Source organism: Dendrobates tinctorius, unplaced genomic scaffold, assembly GCF_039654945.1.
Source record: "Dendrobates tinctorius isolate UK_male_01 unplaced genomic scaffold, ASM3965494v1 ptg000161l, whole genome shotgun sequence".
NCBI classification, from domain to species: domain Eukaryota; kingdom Metazoa; phylum Chordata; class Amphibia; order Anura; family Dendrobatidae; genus Dendrobates; species Dendrobates tinctorius.
The window spans coordinates 2155249-2179947 of record NW_027361828.1 but is presented as its reverse complement, the minus strand read 5'-3'; the positions used below and the strand labels follow the sequence as shown (position 1 = coordinate 2179947).

The 24699-nt window shown below is 44.3% G+C and overlaps 1 protein-coding gene across 4 annotated transcripts in view; it reads left to right on the top strand.

The window, feature by feature from the left end:
* INPP4B (inositol polyphosphate-4-phosphatase type II B) overlaps positions 1–24699 on the top strand; it is a 1297521-nt gene that overhangs the window by 1043812 nt on the left and 229010 nt on the right. For all 4 annotated transcript variants that reach the window (XM_073549778.1, XM_073549777.1, XM_073549779.1 and 1 more), the window contains one exon: positions 16417–16594. In XM_073549778.1, the coding sequence (XP_073405879.1) occupies positions 16417–16594 (178 nt within the window). The remainder of the gene's footprint in view (positions 1–16416; positions 16595–24699) is intronic.

Genomic DNA, 24699 nt, shown 5'->3' with positions numbered 1-24699 from the left:
GAGCACAAAGCGCCTCCTGATGTAGGATGCATTGAATACTTAGGATAGGTCTCTTTTCATGTTCACGAAGAAGTGCTACAAATACTTTGGTTTTCCCCACCATGCACGGAGCACCATCAGTACATACCGAAAAAAGTTTATCCATCGGAATATTTTTTTCTTTAGCAAGCTCAGTGAACGTTTTGAATAAATCCTCTCATCTTGAGCTGTCCCGGCTGGTGACAGGCACTCCGTGCGGCTCTACCGGGCTGGCGTGGATGTTCAGGTGCTGGGGTCGAGTCCCATGGTAGGATGGTGACCGGAGATGGCAGGACCTGCGTGATGTCAGTGGTCACATGTAGCCCACATTACTGCTGCAGGTACGAGGCACCGTAAGGACCAAACTTATCCTCCACATTTAAGAAATTAGCGGTTTCCTTTATTTTTTTGTTAAAGAATTGTCTGAGAGCCAGATGCAGCCATCAAAAGAGCCACATCTGGCTCCTGAGGCATAGGTTTCCCTATCCCCGATGTACTGTAATGCACTTTCTATCCTCCCTAGACTTTTCCTAAATATACTATTGGTCTATTATTTTCAAATGAATATGTCAATTATGTTGCTCAATCTTGATGGATGATTTCCACGCGAGCATCAATCCAAGACCCTATACCTACTCCTTTTTTAGAAATAATTGTGGTATTTTGACTCTTAGACAAAATTATTAAAAGTTATCTTTTAAGGTTCTTTTTGTTGTATGTTTGGTTCCTAAAACTATCAAGACCCCACACAACATTTTTTGTTTTTTGATCATACAGCAAAGTATACATTAACCACACAACATTTTTTGGTTTTTGATCATACAGCAAAGTATACATTAAAGAATGCTCCCTGGAGAAAAGATATGTGTAACCGCCTCATGCAAGAAGAATAAAGTTATGTCTGTATTTCCAGCTATTAGGAGGTAGCCACCCTATGGGTCAATGTTAGCCTTCTAATGAGACTTGCTAGTTGCTACATTAGAATTAGAAGACTTAGAATTCAGCTGTACCAGAGTTGTCTCTAAGAAAAAGCCTCTGGCCTGTCTGAATATGTGGCAAGGCTCATCATCATCAGAGTAGCCAAGCAATGCTTGATTACCTTGTGCAAAACAAAACAGAAGAGTAGATATCTTTTTTCATCACAGTCAACACTTAAGAACTGTGTCCGTCATCACATCCGTATTTATCCACCATTACCTTTCATCAGTCATCTTTGTCAGGTTTTCCGTTTTTTAAAGACCTGTCATGCTCACTTATCACACATAACTTGTTTGATACAAAGGAAAAAATACGAGGAAATGGTAACAACAAATAATGAAGTCTGGTACAATTCTCACCTTGACATTTGTCAGTATTGATTGAATCAATGTTGACTTGAACAAGTCACAAATGGTTTAGGGATAACAGGAAAATTACAGTTCCCTGGTAAGATTAAAAAGAAAAGAAAAAAAAAGCAACCTGAAAAACTGTTTCTATTCGATATAGTAAAATATACTAAAGCAAAGTAACCCACATTAAAAACACAATAATCGGAGGATTAGAAGCCTTTCCTGCTGAATACAGGACTATAATGCAGGTTCACAATACTCGGACCTCCTATGGTTCAACTAAACCAAACTTACAGTACTTCAGTATAGATCCCTATATTAAAGTCCTATGAAAACTGGCTTAAACTTCATGTATTTTTCTGTATTGCAGCTCTATTTACAACAGAGCCATAAAAAGGCTTTTTGTACAATATTCTCGTCACAATTTTTATTCTCCTAATGTATTGCAGTTATCATATTATCTGACATTGTGTACTTAGAATTGATCTTTTCTTTTACTTCTACCCAGCTAATTCTTTTATTTTCCATTAGATCTATGACATCACATAATTAAAAAATGACTAGCTGAATCCTTCTAAGCTCTATGTAAGAACAGGAGGTCAATTTTCCCTGTATGACTCATTAGTCACTACAGTGGGGAGGATACAGCACCTGGGTCAGGAGGTGAAGAGGGGAATGATAAATGAGGGAACAAGACTTCCTGTTTTTCCATAGAGAAGAACTAGCTGAGCAGAAAGGCAAAACAAGCAATTGTAAGTACATAGTGCTGTATAATATGACAATTGCAATTTATTAAGAGGATAAAAACTTTGATGGGAGGATGAGTGCTTCTTTAAAAATAATACAATTAAAGAGTAACAATCGTTATTTTATTTTTAATAAATCACATGCACATAATATTTGTAATGTATTTTATCAAAGAAATCTGCTTCTTTCTAATCTTTCACTCTAAATTCACTAGTAAACTACAAATGTTAACATTAGTGAGAGAGGAAATGTCTGTTGTTGCTCGTAAGAATCTATGCAGAGGGGAGGAAGAGCTAGAGACAGACACAGAAATTCAGCTGAAATGACACGTAGGGTCTGTGCACACATTGCGGTTTTGTCGCATTTTTTCTTCACAAATTTGTCACAAAACCTAAAGGATTTTCTAATACCAGCAAATTGAATTAGGTTCATGAAGTCTCATGCACGCATTGCTTATTTTTCCTTCCAGATTTGCAGCAGGTGTAAACCTGCAGTATGTCAACTCTTCAGCATTTTTTCTGCAGAATTCACCCATACCAATAAGTGGGAAAAACACATAAAAAACGCATGCGAAGTGTCAAAAGCACATCAAGGTGGCAAAAACGCATGTATTTTATGCTGCACTTTTTCCTGTTATTTTATAGTGTACAAATTGTATTTTTTTTACTTGTTTTACCATCCTGAAGGCTGCAGTTGATATTAGTTAGAGGTGACAGGGTTATTTTGTAGGGCCAGACCAAAGTTAGGGAGGAGTAATGGGGACTGGTGTGTCTGATTTCCTGTTTTTATGGTTAGTTGTTGGTGAACTACAGATAAGGAAAGACACCATCAGAGGAGAATCATCAGCAGTGGGTGTGTGTGGAAGCAAGAGAAGAGATTGTCAAGGGAGCAAGTTATTTATCAAGTAATACTACAGTGGCGGCAGGTTCCTCACAGCAGGTAAATTGGGGCAGCTAATCTAGAAGAGCTTAAGAAGGTCACTGTTAACCAGACCTGGAGATTAGCGTGAAAGAATACTGGGTCAGCCAAATTAGGGCACGTCAGTAAGGTGGTAGCTTGTGATAGCTGCCTGGCGTAGCGTAACATATTGTGTCCCTGTTCCAAGAAGATAAATGCCCTCAGCACAACTTGTTATGCATCTGTAACATTTCTCACAAGTAATGTGCCGCCATCCAAAACCACTAAGAATGTGTCTCTGTGTTGTGCAGAGGAAAAAGCTAAGCATTGTTCCTGCTACCATTTGTATATAAGTTCCAACTTCAGTAAAGAAGACATTATTTTTGTAAAGCTGTCTTGTTTCTACATCGGAAAGTCAAAGGGGTCTGGTGCCGCACAAATTATGCCAGAAATGATGTAGGAAACAGTAGCAGAAACGCACGCACGTACCCAGGGTCCCCCATGTAAGATGTTATACAGTGCTCATATACAGTAGATGTCAGACGAATTCCCCCCTTACACACATGTTGAGTATTTTGTAAGTTTTTTTTCCCTCAGTATTTGTAAGCCAAAACCAAGAGTGGGGAAACAAAATACGAAAGTGGTGACGTGTTTCTATTATACTTTTCCTCTGATTGTTCCACTCCTGGTTTTAACTTACAAATTAGGAGGTAAAAAAATACTCACTGTGTGCATGTGGCCTTAGGGTCATTTGGCAACCATCAAACCTGATCTTGTCTAGCTTCTGATTGAAAGGTAGTCGCAATGGATTTATAGGGGACCTGTTTCCAAGCCAAAAGTTTCCAATTTTTGTTCTTATTGTATTCCTGATGTTCCCTGACTATTCAATTTGTTTCTTTATTTTTTCTTTTCAAATCTGCCATACAGTTCCAGAGATATTTGCCTTTTTATTTAGTGCTAATTTTAAAAATCTTTACGAATGGGGCTTTGCTCACATGGGTGAACACTCTAAGGACAGGCCCCGAGAGAGTCCATTGAATGACGCCACCCTGGTAAAGGCCAAAAAAGTTAGCATGAAATAAAAAGTCCCATATGTCTGTAACCGTATACCTCATTTGAAAACAAAAACAAAAGATTGAATACTTTGTGGAGCAGAGGGAATAAAATAAGCACAAAAACTAAACATTTTTTACCTGGTTACAGGCTCTCTTTAAGCACATTCCTTATAAGTAGTATCATCTGTCACTTTTTAACTCCCCTAGTAATCTTTTGATATTAAGAACTGGGCCTGTAATAGGATTGGAATAGTGTTTGATTGTATAAGTACTGCCATGGAAGGCCAGGTCCACACGTTGAGTATTTGTTTAATTTTTTACGTCCGTATTTGTAAGCCAAAACCAGGAGTGGGGAAAGAAGGCAGAAGTGGTGATGTGTTTCTATTATATTATCCTCTGATTGTTCTACTCCTGGTTTTGGCTCACAAATACTGAGGTAAAAAGCTCACCAAATACTGAATGTGTGCATGTGGCCTAAGAGTTCATCACTCATGTCTAATTTGCTGACATTTGGGTAGGTTGGACTTGTATGTTCAGTATAGGACTGGCCATTTGTGCTGACGTAATAAACTAAAGAATATGTAGAATACTGACAAAAAATTATAATGGAGTTGTTCATAAATCTGATTAGGTGAAAAGTGTATGTCTACAACACCAAAATTTAGAGGACATTACATCATATCATGTTAGCACATTATATTAACCAAAACGTACCAATAATGTCACAAATGCATTCACTCTACAGTGATTAGTTCAAAACCTCTGGAAATTTTCCCCCATTAACACTAAACCCTTTTTCCATATGAAAAAATTGAGATTTGTCACGTTTTTGCATTACTTGCAAGTTATCTGATTAAATCTGAATATACAGTCATCTGCCGAGGTTGTACAGCTCATTTACTGCGCTAAGTGGAAAGATGTCTAGACACCAAATTACATTCTGTATGTTGCATCTAAAAAGGGAACTGTACACCAGTGCCAGCTGGCAGTATACGAAGTAGTAATGTAAAGTGGCTTCTTCAGTTGCCACACTAGTTGCCAATTAAATTCACATATCAGAATTATGGGTTATGTCAGATTATCCTGCTTCAAAATGAGTTTTTATTAGTCTTGTTATTTAGGTTTTATTAAAAATATAATCATATAGTATGAGCCCTGCCTGCCATGATTATCACTGTACATCCTAGATCTTTGACCATATTGAGATGATGTGATAGTGGACACCAATAAAGACTACCCCAAAGATGGAGCATAGCAACGTGTAATTAATGCTTTATAAGTATTAGATACTGTCATGATTTGTAGTTTTGCCCTGTCCTGTATTTTGTATAATATGTCTCCTTCCCCCAATACTTTGCAAAGTCTTGTGATGTACCTGGACCATAATCTAATTTAGGCTTGTGTCAACAACTAGTGGAACTTTGGCTATTGTTTTCCTAAGCAGAAGATAACTTACAATACACACCCTGTAGACTCAGTGGAGCCCTTACATTTCTAGACTCTTCTGATGGACCAAACCATTGAATAGTAGGTGTGACCCCTACCCCCCTTCAGATGGGCTGATCCCAGGAGCCCTGACAATACATTCTTGTTTTAAGATCAGATGTGAGTTGGATGCTAAAAGAGAAGGACGAGGCTGTCTGAGGAAGCTTCGGCCTCTGTGTGATCGTGGTGGATTTCTGGGACTCTTAAAGGACTATGGTTTTGTGATCTGGGACAAGGATTGTCGGGAGGTGCCCCCGAATCAGTTTCCTGTGGACTTATTTTGGGACTCTGCAAATTACCTTCGTGTTGTTCCTGTCTTCTGGTCAATAAATCTGTTGGATCGTTCCCAGGCCTGTTGTCCCTCCTTGCTCTGGAGAATACTCCCGTCACAAACTGGTGGCAGCAGTGGGATCGGAGCAGAAGGAATGGAGGAGAACGGCCCATCAACATCGGGAACCAGCACCGCAGAGTACAAGAACTGGACTGCGGTGAACCTACAAACAAAGGCCCGTGAACTGGGAGTCAGCTACAAGGGACTCTCCAAGGAGCAGCTGGTTGAGGCTTTGGAAGCAGTTCGCCTGCAAGATGATGCTGAGGAAGGATCCTCACAGCAAAGAGAGGAAAGACGGCAGCCGGAGGTAAATACCCAAAAAAGTCAGTGGGTTGTGTGGTACGAGGAGGAGATGGCCTTGCTGGGAGAAGAGGTCTCCATAGAATATAAGATGGAGGTCATGCGCAGAGCCGAGGAGAGGCAGCGCAGGATGGAGGAGAGGGCATCGCTGGCTGGAGGCAGAGGAGGCCATAACCTGGGAGACGTTCTTGCAGGTCATCCTAAAAGAGCAGTTTTATTTTAAGTGCCCCGCTGAGATACGGGAATGGGTGCGTGAAAGGAGACCAGCAACAGTGGAGGAAGCTGCAGCTCTAGCGGATGAGGCTCTCACCATCAAGCCTCAGTGGAAAAAATTACTACTCAGGGAGAAAAACACTACCAGCCCCCCAACGCTGGCGGCCCCTGGTCCTTCTGCCTCCAATATTCACCATCCCACTAGACCATCAACTCATGGTGACCTTCGTGTGACTGTGCCTCGCATTACTCCTGCTCCACCTTCGGGACTACGACGTGGAGGAAGAATCCCGGAGCGCAGATGCTATGGATGTGGGCAGCCCGGGCATATGCAATTCCAATGTCCAGGTGTACGGAGGCAGAACACCTACAGACCGCCTTTGCCTGTTCATTATCTACAGACCCCCTCACCTGGAGAAGAGATGTATTCAGTGCCTGATGACTTGCCAAGTGACTCTGATATCCTGGCTTCCCTACCAGGAGTCTATGGGGTGCGAGCCCCAGCCACCTGTTCTTCTGATCTTCAGCACAAACATCTACAGGAGGTCGTGCTGGATGGTCAAAAAGTTGTTGGCTTCCGTGACACTGGGGCTTTTCTCACCATAGCCAATCCCCGAGTAATTCAACCAGAAGCAATTCAAAAGGGACCAGGAATTGCCATTGAATTGGCTGGAGGTACCCAGAGATATATTCCAAGAGCGAGTGTGACCCTGGATTATGGCTTTGGGGCCAAACAATGCATGGTCGGTGTGATGAGCGGCCTCCCTGCAGACGTTCTTCTAGGAAATGATGTGGGGAATCTTCATTGCCACTTTGTCGGTGCGGTAACCCGAAGTCAAGCCAAGAGAGCAGCAAATGTGGACGTGTACAACCCATCCATGGAAATGAGGCCACCAGAACCGCCGTCACAGCCGGTGAGTGATTCTTCTTGTGGGGATAATATGAATGTTACCTGGGATAAAGTTCAGTTTAGACAAGAAGTGGAGACTGACCCCACCCTAGCTAGTTTTAGAGCTCGAGCTGAAATAGGGCAGCTAGGGGAGAATGGGGAAAGAATTATCAGAGAAAATGGGCTTCTGTATCGGGTTACCAATGCCGACTCCCTAGATAAGCCCTGGACATATAGAAAACAGCTGATTGTTCCTCAGAAATACAGAATTCCACTATTACACCTTGCTCATGATATTCCTACTGCTGGCCATCAAGGCAAAACCCGCACCGAGAGACGATTGACTCAATCTTTCTATTGGCCTGGGATTTCCCAAGCAGTGGCGCATTTCTGCCGAACTTGCGACATATGTCAGCGTAGAGGGCGACCCGGAGATCACCCAAAGGCTCCCCTGCAACCGCTCCCTATAATAGAAGAACCCTTTCAAAGAGTAGCTGTTGATATCATTGGACCTCTGGCTAAACCAAGTAAATCTGGAAAGCAGTACATTCTCACTTTTGTGGACTATGCCACCCGATATCCAGAAGCGGTGGCCTTGTCAAGTATTTCTGCAGCCAAGGTGGCCGAGGCCCTGGTTACCATTTTCACCAGAGTAGGATTTCCCAGTGAGATCTTGTCGGACCAAGGCTCCCAGTTCATGTCAGAGCTGGTCCAGTGTCTGTGGCGCACCTGTGGAGTACGAGCGATCCGCACGACCCCGTATCATCCCCAAACAAATGGACTTTGTGAACGATTCAATGGCACTCTGAAGAATATGCTGAGGGCCTTCACTGACAGAGATTCAAACTGGGAGAAGTACCTACCCCATCTCTTGTTTGCCTATCGGGAAGTTTCCCAGGAGTCCACTGGGTTCTCCCCCTTTGAACTACTCTATGGAAGAAAGGTCCGAGGACCCTTAACCCTGCTCAAGGAATACTGGGAGGGGCAAGTTGAAGATACAGGGGCCCCTGTTGTCCCTTATGTCCTAAAGCTGTGAGAAACCCTGGCCCAACTTGCTAGTTTTGCCCAGAGTCATGTGCGGATGGCTCAAACCAGACAGAAGACATGGTATGACCGTAAAGCACGCTACCGGGAGTTTGTAGAAGGACAACAGGTCTTAATGATTGTTCCCCATCGGCAGAATAAACTGCAGACAACATGGGAGGGTCCCTTCCGGGTTCTCAGAAAACTGAATGACACCAATTACCTTCTTGCTTTAGATGATCAGGGGCTAAGACAAAAGACTGTCCATGTGAATATGATTAAGGAGTACCTTGACCGGACCCTTCCAATGATAGCAAGCTGTCGGCTAGCTTCAGAGGATGGTCAAGAGGATGAGGACTCCCTACCTGATCTCGTGGAAGCAGCGAGAGCCCCATCCACTGTGGAACAGGTTCCTCTGGGAGATCACCTGGATTCCTTACAGAAAAACCAGATGCTGGGAGTGCTTCAACAGAGACGTGCTGCTTTCTCATCCCAACCAGGTCGAACCACCGTCACCCAACATCATGTGGACACTCAGGGCATCCGTCCCATACAACAGGCTCCTTACCGGGTACCTGAATCAGTTCGAAACACCATGCAGCACGAACTGGAGGAGATGTTACAGCTTGGGGTAATCCAGGCCTCCCATAGCCCTTGGGCCTCTCCTGTGGTGTTAGTACCCAAGAAGGATGGGAGTACTCGATTTTGTGTGGACTATCGACGACTAAACGACCATACCGTCAGTGATCCTTACCCAATGCCTCGTATTGACGAACTTCTAGACCGACTGGCTGGATCCCGATATGTCACTATCTTTGATCTCAGTAAGGGATACTGGCAAATCCCTCTGACGGAGGAGGGGAGAGAACGGTCCGCTTTTATAACCCCCTTTGGTCTGTATGAATTCCTAAATATGCCCTTTGGAATGAAGAATGCCCCGGCCACCTTCCAGAGAATGGTGGACCAGATTCTCCGGGGATGTGGTGACTTTGCTTGTGCCTACTTGGATGATATCGCCATCTTCAGCCAGACGTGGGAGGAACATCTGAACCAAGTAGCCATTATTCTTGACCTGCTTCTTGCAGCAGGCCTAACCATTCGACCAGATAAATGCCAATTGGGGATGGGTGAAGTCCAGTACCTAGGGCATAGAGTAGGAGGAGGGAAGCTCCGTCCTGAACCTGCCAAAATCCAGGCTATTAGAGACTGGCCTGTACCCCAAACTAAGAAACAAGTTATGGCTTTTTTGGGCACTGCCAGTTATTACCGAAAATTTGTTTCTCATTTCAGCACTGTGGCCAAGCCTCTTACCGACCTGACCAAGAAAACGATGCCCCAGCTGGTGATCTGGACTCCAGCCTGTGATGAGGCTTTTAACCAGCTGAAGGACGCTCTGGTCTGTGACCCTGTTCTGGCTGCTCCAGACTACAAGAGGAGATTCATTGTGCAGACGGACGCCTCTGCTTATGGACTGGGAGCTGTACTCAGCCAGGTGAATGCAGCTGGGGACGAGCACCCCATTGCCTACCTCAGCCGGAAACTGCTGGACCGAGAAGTGGCCTATGCAACTGTTGAAAAAGAATGTCTGGCTGTAGTGTGGGCCCTTAAGAAACTAAGGCCGTATCTGTATGGACAAGAATTCACTGTGATTACTGATCACAATCCCCTCACCTGGCTGAACAGAGTCTCTGGGGACAATGGATGCTTACTACGATGGAGCCTGGCTCTGCAGCCCTATAACTTTACCATACAGTATAGAAGAGGCAGCCAACACCAAAATGCAGATGGACTGTCCAGGCAAGAGGAGCCCTGAGTCCTGTCAGCCATGCCTGTGTGTACTTAACCAGTGACCTGTAGAGGTCCCTAGTACGTACACAAATTGGGAGGGGAAGGGATTGTCATGATTTGTAGTTTTGCCCTGTCCTGTATTTTGTATAATATGTCTCCTTCCCCCAATACTTTGCAAAGTCTTGTGATGTACCTGGACCATAATCTAATTTAGGCTTGTGTCAATAACTAGTGGAACTTTGGCTATTGTTTTCCTAAGCAGAAGATAACTTACAATACACACACTGTAGACTCAGTGGAGCCCTTACATTTCTAGACTCTTCTGATGGACCAAACCATTGAATAGTAGGTGTGACCCCTACCCCCCTTCAGATGGGCTGATCCCAGGAGCCCTGACAATACATTCTTGTTTTAAGATCAGATGTGAGTTGGATGCTAAAAGAGAAGGACGAGGCTGTCTGAGGAAGCTTCGGCCTCTGTGTGATCGTGGTGGATTTCTGGGACTCTTAAAGGACTATGGTTTTGTGATCTGGCACAAGGATTGTCGGGAGGTGCCCCCGAATCAGTTTCCTGTGGACTTATTTTGGGACTCTGCAAATTACCTTCATGTTGTTCCTGTTTTCTGGTCAATAAATCTGTTGGATCATTCCCAGGCCTGTTGTCCCTCCTTGCTCTGGAGAATACTCCCGTCACAGATACTATATGGTAGATTTAGCATGGGCAATGTAGATTGATAGTCTTATTACTCACTGCAATTCCCAGAAACAAATCTAACCAATATTAACCAAAAACCAACCCAAAGCAAATACTTAATAATTCTCTGTGAACGAAATTCTATAGTGCAAATTAGTGTATGGTAGGTGAAATGGTTCAGCCATGTCTTTCCCTCCTCTTTTAAGCATGCCATCATACATCCACTACTTAAAAAACTATCCCTCGACCAAAACTGTGCCGCTAACTATAGACCTGTCTCTAATCTTCCCTTCATCTCTAAACTCTTGGAATGCTTGGTCCACTCCCGTCTTATCCGCTATCTCTTTGATAACTCTCTTCTCGACCCTCTCCAATCCGATTTCCGCTCTTTACACTCTACTGAAACTGCCCTCACTAAAGTCTCAAATGATCTACTAACAGCTAAATCAAATGGTCATTACTCCATGCTAATTCTCTTGGATCTCTCTGCAGCATTCCACACTGTGGATCATCAGCTCCTCCTCACTATGCTCCGTTCCATTGGCCTGAAGGACACCGTTCTCTCCTGGTACTCCTCCTATCTCTCTGACCGCTCCTTTACTGTATCTTTTGCTGGTTCCTCCTCCTCTCATCTTCCCCTTGCTGTTGGGGTTCCTCAAGGATCAGTCCTAGGCCCCCTCCTCTTCTCTTTGTACACTGCCCCTATTGGTCAAACAATCAGTAGATTTGGTTTCCAGTACCATCTCTATGCTGATGACACCCAATTATATGCTTCTTCTTCTGACATCACGCCTGCCTTTCTAGAAAACACCAGCGATTGTCTAAACGCTGTGTCTAGCATCATGTCCTCACAATATCTGAAACTGAACCTGTCAAAGACTGAACTCCTTGTGTTTCCTCCCGCTACTAATGTACCTATACCCGACATTGCCATTTCCGTGTGTGGTTCCACTATTACTCCCCAGCAACATTCCTGCTGTCTTGGGGTCATACTTGACTCCGAGCTTTCCTTTGTCCCCCACATCCGATCACTGGCTCGCTCTTGTTATCTGCACCTCAAAAACATTTCTAGAATTTGACCTTTTCTTACTTTTGACTCCGCAAAAGCTCTTACTGTTTCTCTTATTAATTCTTGTCTCGACTATTGTAACTCTCTTCTAATCGGTCTCCCTCTTACCAAACTCTCCCCCCTCCAATCTGTCTTGAATGCTACTGCCAGGATCATATTCCTCGCCAATCGTTACACCGATGCCTCTACCTTGTGCCAGTGCTACCCATCCACTCCAGAATCCAGTACAAACTTATTACCCTCACCTACAAAGCTCTTCATGGCTCAGCATCACCCTACATCTCCTCCCTTGTTTCAGTATACCATCCTACCCGCGCTCTCCATTCTGCTGATGACCTGAGGTTAGCATCCACAATAATCAGAACCTCCCACTCCCGTCTCCAAGACTATACACGTGCTGCGCCAATTCTTTGGAATGCACTTCCCAGGTCAATACGATTAGTCCCCAATCCCCACAATTTTAAGCGTGCCCTGACCTTTCGTGTCTCCCTTTTTTCCTCATAGATTGTAAGCTTGCGAGCAGGGCCCTCATTCCTCTTGGTATCTGTTAAGATCTATGTGATTATTGTTATGCTGTAATGTCTATTGTCTGTACAAGGCCCCTCTGAAATGTAAAGTGCTGCGGAATATGTCAACGCTATAGAAATAAAATGTATTATTATTATTATGTGTGTAGGCTTTAAAGGGAATCTGTCACATAGAAAATACTTCTCCATGTGAAGCAACATGCAATAGAGCAGGAGGAGCTGAGCAGACAAAAATATAATTTTGTTGGAAAATAATCAGTACTAGCTGAAGAGCCCGGCATTGCCTGGGCATAATAAACTATGGTTAGTTATAACAAATTATAATGATTATATTGCACATAAAAAGATTTCACATCATATATTCAACACTACAGATTTGCAACACAAATTAACTAAACGATTACCCAAGTATTGATAGTATTTTATTTTCAACTCATTCAAGAGCCTTTTGATAAACAACATGTTTGGTTTTTCCTTTCGGTGCAAAGCTGAACAGATTTTTGGCAGTTCCAACTCTTGAACAGATCACGTAAAGTTGACCATGAGAAAAGCATGGAGATTGCAAATGTCCCTGAGCATTGTTAATGGACATTGCAAATAGCAGTTGAACTGGAAACTGGAGGCATTTAAAATCAAAAAACAAATCAGATGGAATGAGTGGAATTCTTGGAATGAAAATATCCTCTTCTTTGGCACATCCTGTTTCTGAGCTGTGTATCTAACCCTATCCTGTGTGATAATGTCTGCTGAGCTGTGTACCTAATCCTCTCCTGTGTGATACTTTGTGCTGAGCTGTGTATCTAATCCTATCCTGTGTGATACTGACTGCTGAGCAGTGTATGTAAGCCTATCCTGTGTGATACCGTCTGCTGAGCCGTGTATCTAACCCTATTCTGTGTGATACTGACTTCTGAGCCCTGTACCTAATCCTATCATGTGTGTTACTGACAACTCAGCCGTGTATCTAACCCTATCCTGTGTGATACTGGCTGCTGAGCCATGTACCTAATCCTATCATGTGTGTGACTGCTCAGCCGTGTATCTAATCCTATCCTGTGTGATACTGACTGCTGAGCCGTGTATCTAATCCTCTCCTGTGTGATACTGACTGCAGAGCTGTGTACCTAATCATATCATGTGTGTTACTGACTGCTCAGCCGTGTATCTAATCCTATCCTGTGTGATACTGACTGCTGAGCTGTGTATCTAATCCTATCCTGTGTGATACTGACTGCTGAGCTGTGTATCTAATCCTATCCTGTGTGATACTGGGCTCCCCCTGCAGTCTGTGTCAGAGTGTGGTCTGTGTTGGCACGGTAATAAATTGTGTTATTTCCAGCTTTACAGAAGGACAATAACACCATAGAAATGATAGGAATAATAGGCCTCAGTTACCACAACTGTCTACAAAGAAAACTGTTGCTGATAGCAACCAATCACAGCTCATTTTTCATCTTTTAAACAGCTCTGGGACAGAGTGGCAAGTTTTGAGTGGCGACTTTTGTGTTTCGACTTTTATGTGGCGAGGTTGGTGTATGTGTGGTGAAATGTGTGCTGAAGGTGGTATGTGTGTTGATGCACGTGGTAGTGTGTGGCGCATTTTGTGTGTGTGTTCATATCCCCGTGTGTGGTGAGTATCCCATGTCATGGCCCCACCTTAGCAACTGTACGTATATACTCTTTGGCACCATCACTCTCATTCTTTAAGTCCCCCTTGTTCACATCTGGCAGCTGTCAATTTGCCTCCAACACTTTTCCTTTCACTTTTTCCCCATTATGTAGATGGGGGCAAAATTGTTTGGTGAATTGGAATGCACGGGGTTAAAATTTCATCTCACAACATAGCATATGACGCTCTCGGGGTCCAGATGTGTAACTGCAAAATTTTGTGGCTGTAGCTGCAATGGTGCAGATGCCAATCCCGGACATACACACATACATACATACAAACATACACACACACACACACATTCAGCTTTATGTATTAGATAAATAGTAATAAATTTATTTAACTTCCTGCTCATTTTGGTTTTGGAGTCCAATGGGCGGTCCAGCTAAAAATTTATGGGTGGAGGTTGACTGAACAGGATTCTGGTACAGTCTTTATATTAAATTTACTGGTCTTCTATTTCAAGCACTGAAGGCATATGCAGAATATGTAAGGCACACACTAGACCACTCTCTACACTAGTCAGAGTTGATGGGAAGATGAATGGAGCTAAATACACCGCAATCCTGAAGGAAAACCTTAGTATTGTGACACTGCACGGCTGCCGCACCGAGAGCTCCTCTCCCTCGGGGAAATGAACTTAATTCACCCCTGCAACCTCGCCCTTTCGGTCTTAGGGATGGTTCCGGCACTGTTTCAGTCAACGGCACAGAGAGCAGCAGGTGTAACCGTGCTCCCAGCCACCGACTGAGCCAACACTAATGATGAGCTCTGGCAGCATTGCACAGACTGAATACATTTCTAGTAAACCCTCATCTGTAAGAAGTACTAATCCAGGTCTGTACGAGGTTTCACCTTCTGAATTTATGTATTGCGCTAAACCAAAATCTGTTTGGTGCAGCCAAATTTAGTGAATTCCTCACAGTGCACTTAAATCTCTTGCTAAACCCTATTACTATGGTGTAAAGTAATTTAGTATATTGAATATTTTCAGGGACAATCCATTTCAAAACATTCCATATTAATAGACCAAAGTTTTGATGAGTTTTTAGCAACTTGGTATAAACTTGAATGTTTTTACCCACCGACAGCAAAAAGTGACAATGAAAATGGGGAAGCATATATAATAGATAATTTCTGGGTTTTCACTTACACAATAAATATTAATTTAATAACTTACCATGGCAGTCATGTGTTGCATTGTTAAGGAGTGAGATTTTGAAAACCTTATTATTATTATGCATTTATATAGCACCATTTATTCCATGGCGCTTTACATGTGAAAAGGGGAAATATAGACAAGTGTAATATATACAAGAGTAATATACAAGTGTAAGACAAGGGACAAGGGACAAGGGACACACAAGTACATAAGGAGAGGGGACCCTGCCCACGAGGGCTCACAGTCTACAGGGATGGGTGAGGATACAGTAGGAGAGGGTAGAGCAGGTCGTGCGGTGGTTCAGTAGACCGAGGATCATTGCAGGCTGTAGGCTTGTCGGAACAAGTGGGTCTTCAGGTTCTTCTTGAAGGTTTCCGTTGATGGTGAGAGTCTGATGTGTTGCGGTAGGGAGTTCCAGACTATGGGGGAAGCACGGGAGAAGTCTTGTATGCGATTGTGGGAGGAAGAGATAAGGGGGGAGTAGAGAAGGAGATCTTGGGACGATCGAAGGTTGTGTGCGGGTAGGTACCTAGAGACCATGTCACAGATGTATGGAGGAGACAGGTTGTGGATGGCTTTGTATGTCATGGTTAGGGTTTTGAATTGGATCCTCTGGGCAATAGGAAGCCAGTGAAGGGCCTGGCAGAAACATACCATTTGAGTCGCAGTTTTGCTGAAAATCTGCAATGTTTTAACCTTCTTGACTTCACTGTGGGAAATCTGTGGCATTAAGAACCACATTTTTAAAAAAAATACCATAATTGAGAATTATCTGTAGAATCAGTGCTAGGACATTTCCGAAAATTGGTTCCCTCTGCACCATGTTCGCGTAGCCTAAGGATTTTCTTCTCTTCTTTCATTTTAGATGGGAATGCTTGCCCATTTATTTTTAGCGGTGTTCAGCAAAAAGACCTCTTTCAAATATCTCTTTTAAGTGTATAAATCTACAGCATGCAATACTTATTTTTTATGAAGCTTAGCTAGCAAATAAATTGGTTTCAACTCTTCACGTATAGTACATTTGTGGTTTCTTGGGTGCTATACTTCAAAATAATGATTGGTGTTGAATTCTCCAAGATAAACATGCTGCCGTTTGCAGACGTGCGAGAAATCAATTTCCACGTGTTTCTTTTATTTTTTAAATTGACTATTCAGTTCACAGTTAAAGAATCTGATAATATTTTCTTGCCGTTTAATAGAAATCTGCATTTCTGTTTTCCAGCACTGGTTACCAATGTATTTACTATTCACCTGAGAACACGGCAAAGGCGAAAGAAATTTTAAGCAACATCAATCACCTGCAACCTCTTATATCAAGCCATACAGACCTGCTGCTTAATTCAGCAAGACAGCGCTCTGCAGACAGCCTCAAAAATTCTTTAAAAGAACTCTCGGAAACGGTGAGATCCAAATCTGCCATGCAATGACTTATGTATAAAAATAGACTCCCTCCTAATGCTACTCTTGTATGTAATGTACGGGCTGACATTCGCTACATTATAGAATATATACGGAACTCACTTTGAAAGATAGACTTCAAAATGCCAAGTCAATGCAATAGCAAACAGCTAATACCTTTGAAAAAAGCAATTTAACATTTTCTATATCTTTATTTTCTGCTTTTAAAGGTATTTTTGAAAGTAAGATTGCAGGCTTTCAGAGGCGGCAGATTCTGTTATTAAATTGAGTTATTTCATTGCAGCGAAGCTTTCTTCTCTTTCTAATGCTAATAATTGTTGCAGAGAAGCAAATAGAACATAATGTTCTTTTAAGATAGAATATCTTTTTTGTTTTGTTTCATCTGAAAGTGATTTTTTTTTTTGTGCAGTTACACTCGCCGGCAATTGTATGGCAAACACAACACTAAACCACGAGCAAATGGAGTAAAATATTATTGGTGACTGACTTATAAATAGCACTAAGAAATAGGCTACCTCTGAAAAGATAGACTCCACAAGAGAATATGAGGGAGACGCTTGGTAATGAGCTTTGCATCAAAGCAATTAAACATGCCATATGCGTGGAATGAAGGTTTATTAGAGGCAGTGATAATGTCATGGTGTGTTTTGAGTTTTGGGTAGGTGGTGTAGGAGTTAACTCTGAGAGCCTCTCTGTGGATCTGGGGAGGGTTTTTATAGCTTCAGGGGAGAGCCGTCCCCTGTCGCTTACACTCCTATCTGAGTGTGCCCGACCCTGCTCTGTCCGTGCGTCACGCCAATCATTGTCCGTCTGCCTGGTATTCTGACCCTGCTCTGTTACAGTTTACGTCTCTGGTTTGCTGACTCTGTACCTGCTTTGCCTGTGCTGTGTATAACCCTTGGCTTTGTCTGACCTCCCTCCTGAATATCCCTCCTGTACCGCGCTTGCCCGTACTGTGTATGAAATCCGTTTTGCCTGACTCTGAGTTTTCTGTATAGTGTCCTGCCATCTCTGAAAGCAGGACGCTAAGCCCCGCCCCCTTGCAGTCACATGACCATAGGTCCTGTGACTGCTTGCTAAACTTCAGCGTCCACAGGTCCTGTGCACCTGTGCTTTCTGGCTGTACCTGTCCCCGGGCCCCCTACAGTGCGGGTGAGTCCCTGCTCAGCGGAGGCTGTACGCCGGCACTGTCAGGATCCTGACATTATAAGTGACCTATAACAGTTCATTCCTCCTGCCCCTGAGAGTAAGGTGCGTGAGTGTGGGAATTACAGCTTGCATCATGGACCCCATGCAAACATTATCTGACCAGGTTAAACAACTATCACAGATGTTTCAGAAACTTAATGTGGAGCAGCGCTCTATGGCCCAAACCCAGCAGCAGTTGGTTAATACTGTACAGGGAGCGCTCGGTCCTGAGATCAAGGACGTGTCACTTACCTCCCCGGAATCTCCGGTTAAACTGCCGGACTCTTATTCTGGGGACAAAAGCGAGTACAGGGCTTTTAGAAAGGGATGCAAATTGTTCTTTTCCCTGAGACCCCGTTTGTCTGGGGGAGAATTTCAGAGGGTGGGGGTGATTATTTCCCTACTTCGGGGTGCCCCCCAAGCCTGGGCGTTCTCTCTAGCCCCCACAGCCCCAGAGCGTATGACTGTGGATGCATTTTTTGAGGCCTTGGGCCGCATTTATGACAAACCAGACAGGGTTCGCTTGGCAGAGGACATGGTGATGAGCACACGTCAGGGTCGGCACTCAGCAGAGTGGTTCTGCTCTGAGTTCCGACGGTTGTCAGCAGAAGTCTCCTGGGATGCTGCTGCTCTCTGTGGACTATTCCATAGGGGTCTGTCGGAACGCCTTCAGGACGCCCTGGCTCTGCATCCACCTCCTGACAGTCTGGAGGAGGCCATGACCCAAGCCGTGCGGATGGATCGCCGGCTCAGAGCCAGAGGGGTTATGCACTCCGAGTCGTCCTTGTTTTCCAATAGTAAAGAGGTGGAGGCCAGTCCTGTGCCTATGGAAATTGGTGCCACCTCGGTCAGAGAGAAAGAGAGGAAGCGCCACCGTGAGAAACAACTTTGCTTCTAATGTGGGGAACCAGGACATTGGAGGAGAGATTGTCCAGTATGTCCCACGTCCTCCAAGCCGACGGGAAACTACTAGGTCTGGGTAGTGATCGAGGAGGCTGCCCAGACCCCCAGGTACTTTTTCCTCATGCCCTAAATTTCTACTTAATGTTGAACTGGTAGTAGACAACTGTCATTTTATTTCTACAGACTTGGTGGACTGCGGTTCATCACTTAACCTGGTCAGTTCCAGTACCATCTCCAGGGTCAAGATGGGGACAGTCAGGTTGGAGACCCCTCTGAAAATCATGGCCATTGACTCTTCCCCTCTCACCCGTTCGGGGATTCATTATGTTACTAAAAGTTTTGTTCTGCATGTTGGTTCCTCCCATGTTGAGGAGATGAAATGTTTTGTCATGGACAATCTGCCCGAAGGGCTGGTATTGGGCATGCCGTGGCTTCAACGGCACTACCCAGTTATTGATTGGGAGAAAAGAGAAATTGTTAAGTGGGGTCCTAAATGTATTGACTGTGCCTATAAACCTGTGTTCTGTGTTACACCTGCAAAACCTGCCTGTGAGTCTTCTGTTTGTCTGCAGGGTATTCTGGAGTACCTCAAGGACTTCGAGGACGTGTTCTCCGAAAGCGAGGCCAAGGCATTACCCCCACATAGGTCATTTGACTGCACTATAGACCTAATCCATGGGGCCAAATTGCCCAAAGCCTGTTTATTTAATTTGTCAGGACCTGAGCGTCTGGCAATGAAGGAATACATAACGGAAAGTCTCCGAAAAGGGCATATAAGACCCTCAGTTTCTCCGGTAGCAGCAGGGTTTTTCTTTGTTAAAAAGAAAGATGGTGGCCTGCGCCCCTGCCTCGACTTCAGAGAATTCAACAAAATTACTGTCAGGAATATGTACCCCTTACCCGATTCCAGATTTGTGTAACCAACTTTCAGGGGCAAAATGGTTTTCCAAATTGGATCTTAGAGGGGCTTATAATTTGATAAGAATTAAAGAAGGTGACGAATGGAAAACTGCCTTTCTCACGTCAGAGGGATTGTTTGAAAATTTAGTGATGCCGTTTGGCCTCACTAATGCTCCAGCGATCTTTCAAAATTTCATTAATGTGGTGTTTGCGGACCTCATCGGCCGCTTTGTTGTCATTTACTTGGATGATATTCTGATTTACTTGACTGACAAAGAGTCTCATTTGTTCCATGTCAAAACGGTACTTCAAAGACTCAGGGAAAACTAATTATTTGTTAAACCTGAAAAATGTACTTTTTTTGTCCAGGAGCTAACGTTCTTGGGCCTCATAATCTCGTCACAGGGGTTTCAGATGGATCTCAAGAAAGTGCAAGCCATTGTTGAGTGGGTCCAACCTCAGGACCTGAAAGGACTCCAGCGTTTCTTGGGATTCGCAAACTATTACCGTAGACTTATCAAGGGCTTCTCACAGATTGAGAAACCTCTCACCGATCTTACATGCAAAGGGGCTGATATCAAAAATTGGTCCCCCTCGGCGAAACAGTCCTTTCTGGTTTTAAAAAAGTGTTTTATGTCTGCTCCAATACTTGTGCAACCAGATCCGTCTTTGCCATTTGTGGTGGAGGTTGACGCCTCTGAGGTAGGGGTAGGGGCTGTGTTGTCTCAAGGGCCAGCTACCCTGACTAACCTTAGACCTTGTGCTTATTTTTCCAAAAAGTTTTCTCCGGCAGAGAGAAACTACGATGTTGGGAATAGAGAGCTTCTGACAATTAAGCTGGCATTTGAAGAATGGAGACATTTTTTGGAAGGGGCTGAACATCCGATTATGGTCATCACTGATCACAGAAATCTGGAATATATCAAAACTGCTAAGAGATTGACCCCCAGACAGGTCCGTTGGTCACTTTTTTTTCCCGATTTCAATTCTCGATTACGTTCCGTCCAGGATCTAAAAATGTGAAAGCAGACGCATTATCACGCAGTTTTGAACCATTGTCTGCCCCTGATCCTCCGTCATCCATTCTGCAACCTGGGGTAGTTTTAGCTGCACTGTCATCGGAACTGGAGCGGGAGATTATGGAGGCTCAATCTTTAGCTCCAAGGTCCAAACCCGCTAAAAAATTGTTCGTCCCGCAACACTTGCGTTCTGATCTCCTGCGAGAGTTTCATGACTCTAAGCTGGGCGCCTATCCAGGTATTGCTGCCACAGGTGAGGTGATAAAAAGAGTCTTCTGGTGGCCATGTATGTTGGGGGAGATTAAGAAACATGTCACTGCATGCGGGGTTTGCGCACGTTCAAAGAGCTCTCATTGCCGGCCGTGGAATTGGTGCCTTTACCAATTCCAAGAAAGCCTTGGACTCATTTGTCCATGTACTTCATCACTAACCTCCCTCCTTCTCGGGGTAATACGGTAATTTGGGTAATTGTGGATAGATTCTCTAAGATGGCACATTTTGTACCCATGACTAAATTACCGTCTGCAGAAGTTTTATCTCGACACTTCCTTTCTCAAATTGTTCGCCTCCATGGGGTACCTACTAACATTGTCTAGGACAGGGGGACACAATTTGTGGCTATGTTTTGGCAGGCTTTCTGTAGGAAGTTGGGGATATCTCTGTCTTTCTCCTCAGCTTACCACCCAGAGAGCAATTGACAGACGGAACGCACCAATCAGTCATTGGAACAGATCCTCCGGTGTTTAACTTCCACGTTACAGGACGACTTGTTATGAATGAGTCACCGTAGGAGGCAAAAACAGAAATACTAGCTAAGTCCAGAAAACCAGAGAAGTTGGCAGCTATCGGATTGCAGACCCCTGAACCTATCAACCACAACTAGCAGTAGCCGTGGGGGGTTCCTATGGTGCCCTAGACCCCTCAATCACAGCCAGAGAACTAAATAGCCTAAAGACAGAAAGGGAAATCTAAACTGCCCCAGAGCAGACCCCAAAGCAATAGGCAGCCCCCAACATATAATGACGGTGAAGCAAGATGAAAAAACACACACAGATAGAAAGATAAGCTGAGCAAAAGATGGGGCCCAAGCTAACTAAACAGGAAAGGACAGAAAAGCTGCTGTCTGCAATCCGCCAAAACCCTATAAAAACAAGAGCCAACAGACTGATAGGGAAAAAAGCCCTGAAGACGCTAGGCTTCAAAAAGACTATATCAGTACTCAGGTATTTTCTGAAGACAGAGCAAAAAGGAATTCAGCTCACCCCAGCAGGGAATGGCAGAAATCCAGAAAAACAAGGCAAAACAAAACCAAATCACATATGCAAAAAGCAGAGCAGAAAACTTAGCTTTTGAGGAGCAGGAATCAGACTGGTCTCCTAGAATCCCTCAGAGAGATCACCAGCAAGGCAGAAGGGAGTCGGCTGCCTTATATCCAGTCAGCAATTCCAGTCACCCAGTCATCATCATCCTGCTCAGGTGCTTGGTAATCAGCCTCACTACCTTCCTTCACCAGAAGAGGGAGTTCATCAGACCTCAATGGTGAAGGGGAAAGTGAACTCACAACAACGACTGGTGCAAGGCCTTACCATTGGCGGAGTTAGCCTTTAACAGTCGAATAAACCAATCCACTGGTAGTTCACCTTTTTTTATTAATTATGGATTGAACCCTCACTTTGGTGAGTTCTCACGGCTGGATTCAAGCTGTCCAGGGGCGGAAGACTCTGTCAGCAGAATAAGTGATTTATGGGCTAATGTTCGGATGAACATTTCCAGAGCACAAGAGAAATCTAAACGTTTTGCTGACAATAAGAGGGATCCGGGTCTGACACTACAGTGTGGGGATAAGGTATGGCTTTCTACGTGAAACATAACCTTAAAATTACCTTCCGCCAAGCTGGGACCTAAATTCATTGGCTCTTATGTAATAACTAGAGTTGAGCGACTTTTGGTTTTTTAGGGTCGAGTTTCGTTTCGTGAAACCCGACTTTTCCAAAAGTCGGGTCGAGCAAGATTGGCCGATTATAGGGAAAAGTCGGGGTCGTCCCGAAACACGAAACCCAATGTAAGTCAATGGGGAATAAAAGTCGGCAGTGAGAGGAGGACAGGAAACACACCTACAGTGCCCATTTGAATGCCAAAAGCATCAATTCTTCTTACTTAAGCTTGTCAACCTTAATTAACTTCATAATACAAGTTACGCACTGAAAAATGGGGGTTATTTGGCTAAAGTTGTGGGGGGGTAGGGCTGGCTCCAAGTTTTCATGTGCCCTGGGCGAAAGAGCGCCCCTTTAACACATACCACAACTCATCATGCTCCGATACGGCAGAGAAATAGCGGTATAGTACAATGAAAAATACTTCACTTTTTACATCTCATGACGAGGCCCATCTATTTCTCCATACAGAATCATTGGTCCCATATAATGTTTGAAACAGTATATGATGAGCTCCACATAATGCTACAGTATATGTTGGTCCCCATGGATGAAGCTCCACTGTCTTATGGGCCCAAATAATGCTCCAAACATAATGGGCCCCATTTCTAATGCTCTAGTGTATAATGGGCCCTGTAAATGCTGCTCCAATGTCTGATGTCCACCTTTGGAATGTTCCAGTGTATGGTGGGCCCCATCTATCATTCTCCAGAGTATAGTGCTCCCCAAAAATTGCTGTCCCAACGTTGAAAACAATCAAATAAGTCTCCTCGCTAGGGAATCCCTGTACTAGTCTGGACTTCTCGTCGTCCCCATCTTCCATCTCACTGCACAGTATTTCAACCTTGCAAGTGCTGTGATGCTGAGCAAGCAGGGGGGCCCACTCGTTGGCGACGGCACTGGCACAGGGCCCCTGATAGTACGGTGGTGTGTCTGATGGCGGGTGGGCCGAACCTGCACTTTCATCTGCAGCTTCCTCTTTGTCACCGTGTAAGATGGAACTGTATATGGGAAGGGTAACCTGAGTTTCATCAGGGTCAGATTCAGGCCGTGTAGCGTGCGATGGGAATGTAGTGGTCTGGGTCAATGTACCAGCAGATTCATCGAGCAGTGGCTGGGCATCAGTGCACTTGTGTCGCCCCCAGGAGTACGGTCGCCACAGTGGCATTACCTTCCTCCTAGGGAGTGTGATGTCATGCTTGGGAGCAACAAAGGATCTCTCTAGCAGGTTAACTGATTGGGCGGTGTTATTCCCACGAGTCATGACCCTCCAAACAGCGTTCATGAAGGCAAAGTGTTTGTTTTACGTGGGCAGTATGGTTGCAAAGATGAACCTTAAAGGAATGTCCAGAAGGGCACCACCAGGAGTGGAGCCTACGGTTAAATTCGACTCCACCTGGGAAACCTCAACCATGCCAGCTACAGAAAATATGCACACATTGCAAGCTTAATTCCGTTAACGAACGAGACTCCGTCATGCCCCGCGGTCCAAGTCCGGCTTACTAGAGGGACACGTGAGGCTCTGGCACATGAGATTGGCCAATAACTGGTGTGTCATGCCCTTACATGTCCGTGGCTGCATATGCGCTACACTGAAAAGGCCAGCGTTTGTCGCTTACAGGTGCAGATAACCCGCTGAGCAACATTAGTGATGGGGATCACTGATTACAATTATTACCCGCGAACGATGATTTCCCAGTAAGTGCAGGTCAACCGCAGTTCCGGAATTAGGCCTAACCGTCATTCCTGAAAAAATGAAAAACTTACGTGTGCAAACCACAGGTGCTGTAGCTTGCTTAACAGCTCGCCAGCCGTTCTCACGCCCAGTATGGATTACACGTGATTGCACAAAGGTGAGAAAGGGTACCGTATCCCCGGATAACATGTATGGATAGCGTACACATTCAAAATATATGTCTATGCATCAGGAGGCAGGCTCAGACGGTGTTAGGCCCAGTATGGCTTGCACGCGATTGAACAAAGGTGAGAAAGGGTACCGTATCCCCAGATAACATGTATGGATAGCGTACACATTCAAAATATATGTCTATACATCAAGAGGCAGGCTCAGACGGTGTTAGGCCCAGTATGGATTGCACGTGATTGCACAAAGGTGAGAAAGGGTACCGTATCCCCGGATAA